Source organism: Phyllopteryx taeniolatus, chromosome 10, assembly GCF_024500385.1.
Source record: "Phyllopteryx taeniolatus isolate TA_2022b chromosome 10, UOR_Ptae_1.2, whole genome shotgun sequence".
Lineage (NCBI taxonomy): Eukaryota > Metazoa > Chordata > Actinopteri > Syngnathiformes > Syngnathidae > Phyllopteryx > Phyllopteryx taeniolatus.
The window spans coordinates 20552508-20563339 of NC_084511.1; the positions used below are offsets into that span (position 1 = coordinate 20552508).

Below are 10832 nucleotides of genomic sequence, written 5' to 3' on the forward strand. Positions count from 1 at the left end.
ATGTAGTAAAAGTGATTCCTAAATATGATTTTAAAAAATACCAAATTGCTCTTGAGGCCGTCTAGAGGTGTATTAAATAGGGCCCAAAAAAACTTTAGTAGTTGGTTCTTGTTTTGCAATAACTTCTACAGATTTGTTTATTTCTTCGCTTTTGTAATGAACTTCTGGAAATGGACTTTGTGCACACCCTATATACAGTATACTTATAGACGATTTAAGGTAACAGTTAAAAAGTATACTTTAATTCCTGGTACCCCGATTTAGTTATGAAGCATAATTAGAAAGTGAGTTATTAAACATTCACTGTCAAAAACACTTGGCCTACCGGCTCAACTTTTCCTCAGTAAACTGCCATTTTCGGATTCAAATTTGTACAATAAAATGTTTTTAAAATATAAAATTTGGGTGATTTCAATTAGTATACTAAAGAAGCTACTGAAAATATTTTATCACAATTGTAAAGAGTAATGAATCACATTTGTGTTGCCTAGTGTGTCTGTCTTTAATAAAACATGTTACGACCTCAAGCTGGATGAAAGGAAAGACATGTTCAGAGACTCAAGAAGCAAAGTCAATAAATTGTGTACTGTTTAACGTAGAAGAAAGTGCTTGCATTATAAAGTCACATTCTGTTGACAAATGGAGGTCTAAAAGCAGTTCACCACGTCCATTACTCCCATTAGAATGTCAAAATCCAGAAAGCCACTTTGCAACTTTTCATTACTTTTGTATTGATTTGACGTGTGTCCATACAGATCACCTTTCCCACTCAATCATAGTTTTTTTCATAAACAGAAATAAAAACTCATTCAATTCAATATTTCAAGATTCAATATCTTACACATACATAATATCCAGATACATTTTAGTTTTTCCAGATAAAAAGTCCAATAATAATGCACCATTTAAGACACATGCTTTTCATTAAACAGTGATGATTTAACAACAATGTTACAAGATGTTCTAACAGTTGTTGAAACAGCTTTTTTTTCTTTTTAAGCAATAGCTTTGTGGAAAAACATTGCCTTTTCTATTTTACTATCTGCCTCCACACAAGATGGCGGCGAGGCTGCAATCGCGTGATCCTAGCAGGTCCAGACCCGCGACGTTAGCCTTGCCTTACTCACAGTTGAGTAACACCTATCTGATACAAAAGCTTACTCACAAATACAGTCATTATTTACTTGTGGTCTGTTCTATGTGGCCTATACTATATAATTATGAAAATGTTCTCCTCATACTAAATTGTCTTTAACGTCAACCCACAACTGCCTGTGTCATTTTTCCCACATGGCACCTTACACCCTTGGATGTCGCTTCAAAAAACATAATGAGTAAATCATTACCTGTCCAACATTTTTAACTGTACATTCATGGAGTCCGGAAGTAGAAATCGTATGAAGACAATATGGAAAGCACCAGACTGCTGCGTCACTGGCTGTGAACATTTTCCTCCTTTGACATCACCGGTGCTCACCAATGATCAAGTGAAAAAAATCACAAAATCACAGGGCAACTGACAGAATACATGGACAGGACACGTACCAAAAGGAATAAGGAATGTGAGTATTATGTGACATATAGTGGTCTGATTCCAATATTAAATGTAATATTTTGTTTTTTTGTATCAGGAGTGTAAATCTTCACCAATCAAGCTTTATTTACATTGCACTTTTCATGCAAACAGTTGGAGCACAAAGTGCTTTCTACAGTGAACGGCAGTGTTAAAAGACACACCCACTCACACCACGAATGGTTTTATGCAGAAAATGTCTGAAATGAAACATGCAGCTGCCAGAAGAAGCATTGGCATGAAACAGGATCTTCAAGGCATGCATATGAGTGACTTAAAAAATAAACAACAACAAGAAGAAACATAAGGTTGGAAAAATGAGGGCAGAAATAGGTAAACTATAATTAATACTGTACATGTCAAAGCAGTTTATAAAGGTCGGAGTGCAAGGATTTTATGGCGGTTGGTTAAAATTCATATTTGCATTGTCAATATATTTTGTAATACATACACGTCATTTACAGCAAGTTGTCAGCCATAAATTGGCTTTACTGAGCACTCCAGAATGTTCCAAATTTTGAGACATTCTGGCTTCTAGAGGTATCAAGAATTAAAAAAAAAATCTTTGCACTCTGACTTTTAAAATACTGAGGATTAATCAAAGTTTGCTTTTTAAACAAAATGAATGTCATGAGCAGCTGCTATGTCATCAGGAAGGCTCTTCCACAGGAGTGGACAGTAATTAACTCAAATATGTCATTAATTGAAGGAACTCAACCAGCTTTATATGTTTTAAACCCTTTCTTAAACATGTCTGAATATTCTCATTCATCCAGGTCATTTCATTCTCAGGGATTTAAATGACTTAAATAGGAATTTATTTAAACATTAACAACTGAGACACTGGTGATCATCATAAATTGCCAGACTGCCAGCATTTAACAAAAAAAAAAACATTGCAGATCTCCATGAAATAAATTTTCTCTTTCCTTTGAAATTTACTCTGAAACAAGAAGACTCAGTAAAAAGTTTTGTTGTTTTATAGCATATCAGAAATGTTCGGAAAACCCTCAACCAGCATCAAATCCTCCAACCTCCAATCATCCCATATCACAAAGAAAATTATTAAACTGGCTCGGTCAGTTCAGTCTGGGACACTGACACTCATTGTTACAATAGTGTCAGCTGATGTCAGCTGCTTACAATGTAATGATTGGTAGAGAACAAGTCAGACCTGTCTCAGTCGTCATCCCTCAGTGTAGTTAACATCAGACCTCGTGCATCTGCAGCTCAACAACAACAGAAAAACATCTTAAAATTTGTAGTTGAACAACTTGGAATCTCACAGCACAGTTTGGGGTAAATATACCTTAGTGCCTAAATTTGTAGGATGTGAGCAATTTTTGCACAACCTCGCTAGGGCTTAGTTCAGTCACAGAAGAACATTAACCGATAATAAGATGAATATACGATACAACTGTTAGTTGTGAGACTCCAGGATGTCACAATACTTTTTGTCAGGGATCCTAACTGGCCTGAGAATAAACAAATTTGCGCCAGGACTTTCCGTGGATTTACCGTACGTACCAGAGTCATTGCAGCATTCTAAGAGTTTTGATGGCAAAGTAGCTGGGATACGGGCGAGTATTGCTGCTAACTGCTAAATGAGCTGCTCACACTCAGCTAGTGAGTAGCTCTGACTGGCTAACTGAGTTCAGAGATTTTCATGTTTGTAGTTTGAAGGTTTTTTTTAGTTTTCTTTAAAAAAAAAAAAGTTAAAATTACATCATTGCTGGATGCCAGTCAAAAGTAAAGAGCTCTGACTGATTTTCTTATTCTGGAAGGGGAACCACACAAACAATTTCAAAAGTTGGCAAAATATGTATGGGGAAGTTGCAAGAGGCAACAGCACGGTCAAAAAAATGGGTGTCCAGGCTCAAGAGCAAAGAACATGTGGCTGCTTTGAGTAACCTCCGTGACATGCAAAGCAGCGGCAGACCATCTTCAGCGGTGAATCCTGGGAATAGTGCTTGGGTCGAGGCACTCATCAGAGAAGATCGCAGTCACTATTAATGACATCACCGGCATCATTGATGACTTAACCCTAACAGCATAAACATTTTGCAGCCTTTAGAAAAATGTTTAGTGGTGGTTCCCAATTCAAAGCAAGAAACTCAATCACAGCTCTCTGTTTCTGATGGACAACCAACAATGACCCAATTTCCAAAATGGCTGACAGGAAAAGCACAGGCTTAAACAAAACTTTAAAAAAAATAAAATAAAAAAATTCAAACAAGTATTTAAATTATGAACCATGAACATTTCTGTGTGGGGGGGAAGCAATTATTAGTAGCTTGAATTACATTGGGCTCATTTCTTTTTGACTGCCCCTCATACAGTCAGACTGTATTTTCTATTATAAAAATGTGTCTAAATGTTTTTCTCTCTCACTATTCTGACATTTAGCGAATAGAAATAATTTCGGTTATCGTAATGGATCTAAAACAGGAAATGTTTAGTCTAATTTCATGTCACACAGTCAAGAAAAAAAGCATTATGTCTTTTATAGTCATGGCTTAAAATATTGGCACCGCAAAGTTGCCAATATTTTTGAATACGGCTGTGTATTACTGTGGGTTAACTTATGTTTACACTCATGTCGCCATTAAGAATGTTAACAATTTTAGGTAAAAGCTTAACATCGGAAGGGATTATGTAATTTTAATTTTTCTCTCTAAAGGAAAAAAGTACCAGTTTGTTATGTACGTAGTATCTTCGTGTCGAAAGAACAATATGCAATCATGTGGAACAGGCACGTCTTACGTAAGTCAATTATATTTGGAGTGGACAGATGACAGCATTCTACCGAGCCTTGAATAATATTTGTTGTTGTGTTCAAAGTAAATGTTGTTGTGACTTTCGGCTTGTCCCGTCAGAGGTTGCCACATCTAGTCGCTTACATTGATTTGTTTGGCAGCGTTTTTATGCAGGATGCCATTCCTCCAGTAAATACTGTACATACTATAACTTAAAATATGTGTTTCTCTTTGTTTGTTTGTTTTCAAAGCAACTGCTGTCTGTTGCAAGTCAACTACGGTGATGTTTTACAATGCTCCATTGTTTTTAATTAATCTTGTAAACAAAATGTATGAGCAAGCATAACCCTAAGTCAAGTCCAACATTTTCGTATTATATTCGGGCCTCAAGAAGAATGACACGTCTGATGCAACCACTGAGAACAGTTGCAGCCTGATAAACAAGTGTGGTTTCAGGTGGCTTGTCAGATGACTTTTTGTTTATGTACTAATAAAATACATTGTTGTCCTTGTCATGTCTGGATCAGCCTCCCAGCAGCCTCTCGGTCAGCGGTCACCAAGGACACCAGGTTACCCAAGGACCACATGAGTAGCAATAGTAGTAGAAGTAGTTTCAGTACCCAAGAAGTAGCTGTCAGTTTCAAAATTGTTGGTGACGCCTGGTATTCTAGGTGTTTCCTGCGTCTCCCTGTAATGCTTATTTAATATTTCTTTAGTCTTTAATATACCGTAGATTGGTACTTTATTCATCTACAAGGGAGTTATTCCAGTAGTCTCCATAATGAAAACAACACAAGGCAAGCGGGCATGCCGAAATATTAATACTGTACAATTAAACAAAAACAAAAATAACATAGCATCTATGGGTTAGATTCTAACCTGAAAAATAACATCAGTCAATCCAATAAATACAGATTATACTTTTAAAGTGGAAAATAATACTTCAGGTTCTATATTCTTAGACTGCGCAAAGTGGGCCAAAGTGCAATAATACGAACATGAAACTATATATTTATATATTTAAGTCATAACGGCCCACCGAGGGAACTCATGATGACAAAAAAATTCTATCCTGATTTTAATGTTACATTTCTTGACGTGTTAATTTATTGATGTTAATTGCACATCGTTGTATTAGTTTCATAATTTCATTGGTTGATCAGAAATAATATAAAATAAATACCACAACATTTATTAACGACACAAATATGTATTACATAAGCGTCTCGTTAATGAATGACGTCATTCCAAAACATAACTCCAGACGAGACTTTGCTAGTTCTTCTCGCTTCATCGCCACAATTCCAGCGCGTTCTGAATGAAACTAACGTCAATGGTTAGTGTTGTAATCCGTCCTTGCCTTCACAATATGATTTAAGTGTTTTATCTTGGAAATTCAAACAGGAAGTAGCACTTCTTGGTGACGACACTTTTTGGAGAAACGTCTGGAAGTGTCCAGAGTGACAGCTCCGCGGCTATAAAAGTAACTGTGGCACAGCCCGTAAACACAAGAACAAGATCCAGAAGTGAAGAGTCGCAAGAACTCCACAAGCTGCAGAGAACCCACAGAGTGCTTTTAAGTGTAAGTTGGCATTTTTATTCTGTATAAAACACACTTTATTCATAGTATCAAATATCAATGAATTCAGATGAACTTTTAGGAATGTTGTCATGTATTTGGACTGCATCATGTTGAATACCTTCTTATGTTCAACATATGTTTTTATTGTTCTTTATTTACCCTTCATTTATCTAGGGAAGGAAATTGAGAACAAATTCTCATTTGCAATACTGGCAGCAGATAGGAAAGTAAAATCAAGCAAAAAACATAATGAATGTTTTGCTGTAATGTTGTTCCCCTCACAGACAAGCATCTTGACAGTCAAACAAACAAAATGGCCTCAACGAAAGGCGTCGCCATCGGCATCGACCTAGGCACCACGTACTCCTGCGTGGGTGTTTTCCAGCACGGGAAAGTGGAGATCATCGCCAACGACCAGGGCAATAGGACCACGCCCAGCTACGTGGCGTTCACCGACACCGAGAGGCTCATCGGCGATGCCGCCAAGAACCAGGTGGCGTTGAACCCCAGCAACACGGTGTTTGATGCCAAGCGACTGATCGGAAGGAGGTTCGACGACCTGGTGGTGCAAGCGGACAGGAAGCACTGGCCCTTCAAGGTGGTTGCTGACGGAGGGAAGGCCAAAATTCAGGTGCAACACAAAGGGGAGGACAAGGTCTTCTACCCAGAGGAGATCTCCTCCATGGTGCTGGTTAAAATGAAGGAGACGGCCGAAGCCTACCTGGGTCAGCGGGTGTCCAGCGCCGTGGTCACAGTCCCCGCCTATTTTAACGACTCCCAGCGGCAGGCCACCAAAGACGCAGGCGTCATCGCAGGCCTCAACATCCTGAGGATCATCAACGAGCCCACAGCGGCCGCCATCGCCTACGGTCTGGACAAAGGCAAGTCGGGAGAACGCAACGTCCTCATCTTTGACCTGGGTGGCGGCACCTTCGATGTGTCCATCCTGACCATCGACGGCGGCATCTTCGAGGTCAAAGCCACCGCCGGAGACACGCATCTGGGCGGAGAGGACTTTGATAACCGCATGGTGGAGCACTTTGTGGCTGAGTTCAAGAGGAAGCACAAGAAGGACATCAGCCAGAGCAAGAGGGCGTTGAGGAGGCTGCGTACCGCCTGTGAGAGGGCCAAAAGGACGCTGTCCTCCAGCTCCCAGGCCAACATCGAGATCGACTCCCTCTTTGAGGGCGTCGACTTCTACACCTCCATCACCAGAGCTCGTTTTGAGGAGCTGTGCTCCGACCTGTTCAGGGGAACTTTGGAGCCGGTGGAGAAAGCCCTGAAGGACGCCAAGATGGACAAGGGTCACATCCATGACGTGGTCCTGGTCGGCGGCTGCACGCGGATCCCCAGAATCCAGAAGCTCCTTCAGGACTTTTTCAATGGCAGGGAGCTGAACAAGAGCATTAACCCAGACGAGGCGGTGGCTTACGGTGCCGCCGTCCAGGCCGCCATCCTCACAGGGGACACCTCGGTCAACGTCCAGGACCTGCTGCTGCTGGACGTGACGCCTCTGTCGCTGGGCATCGAGACCGCCGGAGGAGTCATGACGCCGATCATCAAACGCAACACCACCATCCCAGCAAAGCAGACACAGAGCTTCAGCACCTACGCCGACAACCAGCCCGGTGTCCTCATCCAGGTCTTGGAAGGCGAGAGGGCCATGACCAAGGACAACAACCTGCTGGGAAGGTTCGAGCTGAGCGGAATGCCTCCGGCTCCGCGAGGCGTACCGCAGATCGAGGTCACCTTCGACGTGGACGCCAACGGCATCTTAAACGTGTCGGCGGTGGACAAAAGCACCGGCAAGGAGAACAAGATCACCATCACCAACGATAAAGGCCGTCTGAGCAGAGAGGAGATCGAGAAGATGGTGGACGACGGCCAAAAGTATAAAGCTCAGGATGAACTGCAGCGGGACAAGATCACCGCCAAGAACGCTCTGGAGTCGTACGCCTTTAACGTGAAGAGCAGCGTGCAGGATGAGAAGCTGGCTGCCAAGTTGAGCAAGGAGGACAAGAAGACGCTGATAGACAAGTGTGAGCAGACCCTCGGCTGGCTGGAGAACAACCCGCTGGCTGACAAAGACGAGCTCCAACACAAACAAAAGGAGCTGGAACGAGTGTGTCAGCCAATCATCAGCAAGTTATATCAGGGGGCGGGGCCCGTGGGAGGCTGCGGGGCGCAGGCCCGAGCTGGTACCCAGCCTGGTGGCGAGGGACCCACCATTGAAGAGGTGGACTGAGGACATTTGTTGCATCTCAGAGGCGAAAATAAATTTTACTATTTAAATGTTGAAATATTGTGGTGTATACTTTTTCATGTACATCATAAATTAATTTGATAAATAAGTTCTATAAGGGCAGCACAGTAGCCGACTGGTTAGAGCGTCTGCCTCACAGTTCTGAGGACCGGGGTTCCAAACCGCCTGTGTGGAGTTTGCATGTTCTCCTCGTGACTGCGTGGGTTTTTATCCAGGCACTCCGGTTTCCTCCCACATCCCAAAAACATGCATGCTAGGTTGACAACTCTAAATTGCCCGTAGGTGTCAATGTGAGTGCGAATGGTTGTTTGTTTGTATGTGCCCTGCAATTGGCTGGCAACCAGATTGGCTGGCAACCCGATCCTGCCCGATGATGGCTGGGATCGGCTCCAGCACGCCCGCGACCCTTGTGAGAAGAAACTTCTCAGAAAATGGATGGAAGTTCTATAAGTCTGAGGTGTGTCCATACAACAATCTATGTCTGTTTGTCTATGTATCATCCATCCATCCATTTTCAACACCGCTTATCCTGGTTAGGGTCACGGGTCACTGGAGCCTATCCCAGCTGACTTCGGGCGAAAGGCGGACTACACCCTGAACTGGTCGGTCTATGTATCAATGCATCGATGAATCGTTCTTTCCATTTTAACTGTCATGTTGTCTTTTCAAAAATGCAGTCAGATGGCTTGAAGAATGAACTAATAAAAAATTCAACACAATATCATGTATGACGGTGGTCTGCCTGAGTGTGTCTCTCAAAATTGATAGATTTTCTTTTCAATCAGCCCATTTATTCGCTGAGTCCCGCATATATAAGGTCACCATGCGAGACTATTTGTGCCACTTTGCATAATTTTTACGTGGGCGGCACGGTGGGCGACTGCTTAAAGCGTCAGCCTCACAGTTCTGAGGACCCAGGTTCAATCCCCGGTCCCGCCTGTGTGGAGTTTGCATGTTCTCCCCGTGCCTGCGTGGGTTTTCTCCGGGCACTCCGGTTTCCTCCCACATCCCAAAAACATGCATTAATTGGAGACTCTAAATTGCCCGTAGGTGTGAATGTGAGTGCGAATGGTTGGTTGTTTGTTTGTATGTGCCCTGCGATTGGCTGGCAACCAGTTCAGGGTGTACCCTGCCTCCTGCCCGATGACAGCTGGGATAAGCTCCAGCACGCCCGCGACCCTAGTGAGGAGAAGCGGCTCAGAAAATGGATGGATGGATGGATTGGAATGGATTGAAGTGTGGTGACACCCACGCAAGCGCAGATTTATGATTTTTAATGCGCTGGGGTACAGCGGTCCACCAAAGTACCAAAACCGTGTCTAGCCCGCCTCCTCACTTTTATGATACTTTTCCAGACTTTCATCATAGCCTCTTTCAATTGTGATTTTTTTTTTTTTTTTTTTTTCTAGGTGGCTGATCCCTTCAGTCACATCTTTATCAGTTAAAGGTAAGCCCTATTGACTTTAAGTCTGGAAATTGGCTAAGCTGGTCTAAAATCTTCCCTTCTTCCCCCTAGTGATCCCCCTTGTTGTTTTGGTTTTCATGTTGGTTTTGCCTCTATCTGTAAATGTACTCCTTACAGACAAAACCAAAATCTGAAACTGAGAAAACACATTCACTATTTGAATAATCAATGGAACCAAACAGACCTGAGCATCAAAAAAAAAAAAACCTGTCGTCACAGGTTCTGATACTTTTGATCACATTAAAAATGGGTGGATCCAAACAAAAGGTTTTCTAAGTTGTGTAAATCCCTGTGGATAAAAGATGAAATGTTGATAATTTTTTTCATTAATGTTTTAATTTCAGTCTACAGGAAAAATACAGGAAGTGGCCTCACAGTTCCATTACCTTTGGAGGGGAGAATACATATTTACATACTCATTAACTGTAAGCAAAAGTACATGTTGTATACTGCATGGAAAGTCCCCGTTACTGCAAGTTTAATATGTAATTTCCTTAATGCCCCTTAAGTGCCTTTAGTATGGTCATAGACAGCATGTGAGGTCCTCAGCATATGTTCATCTAAACGAGGACCGTATAGAGGTGATTTGTTTACCAACCCGCTGATGAGTTTCAAAGCTTGGTTACTTTAGTAAATGATCTCAATCTAACTATCATATCTCAACACAAGACCTCTGCATATGCCAAACAATTTGACCTCACTTTATTCACTGACCTCTTAATTGTCTTCTGACTATGACAATGTCAAAAAGAATGTCTGTGACAACCTGAAATTTTGACTATGCCATGGAACTAAGTTTTACAGGTAGATGGCGCTGTCACCGTGCTTTCCTTCATGGCTGAATTCTCCTATTTGACCAGGTGGTGGTACTGTTGCTGAAAGAACGTTATGGATAGCTCCATGTTTGCACTGCATGAAACATCCTAAATGTTAGGGACCCATGCCAACCTGGTACCATTTAATGAGATAAAGATAATAATGCCCGGTTTTAAACTACACTATCAGAGAGGTATTATTTAAACAATATGATTATTATTGCGTTTGTAGTTTCTAGTGGTGCAGCACTGCACTGTATCATACTGAATGTTTAATATTTTATTTTTCTTATTTAGCAACAGTGTTTTGCAATTATTACACCGGCCGTCATAGAGAAACTGTCCGTTCAGCATCATTACGTTCTTGAATTCTGGCTC

General features: G+C 41.7%; 1 protein-coding gene across 1 annotated transcript; it reads left to right on the forward strand.

The window, feature by feature from the left end:
- Positions 1 to 5746: 5746 nt before the first annotated feature.
- LOC133484862 (heat shock 70 kDa protein 1-like) lies at positions 5747 to 8893 on the forward strand. The gene is made up of 2 exons (XM_061788003.1): positions 5747 to 5911; positions 6196 to 8893. The coding sequence occupies exon 2, from the start codon at positions 6225 to 6227 to the stop codon at positions 8154 to 8156; it is 1932 nt and encodes a 643-aa protein (XP_061643987.1). The 5' UTR covers positions 5747 to 5911; positions 6196 to 6224; the 3' UTR covers positions 8157 to 8893.
- Positions 8894 to 10832: the final 1939 nt, after the last annotated feature.

Excerpts from the sequence above, each read along its gene's own strand:
- LOC133484862 (XM_061788003.1), top strand. The coding sequence starts at position 6,225 with ATGGCCTCAACGAAAGGCGTCGCCATCGGCATCGACCTAGGCACCACG.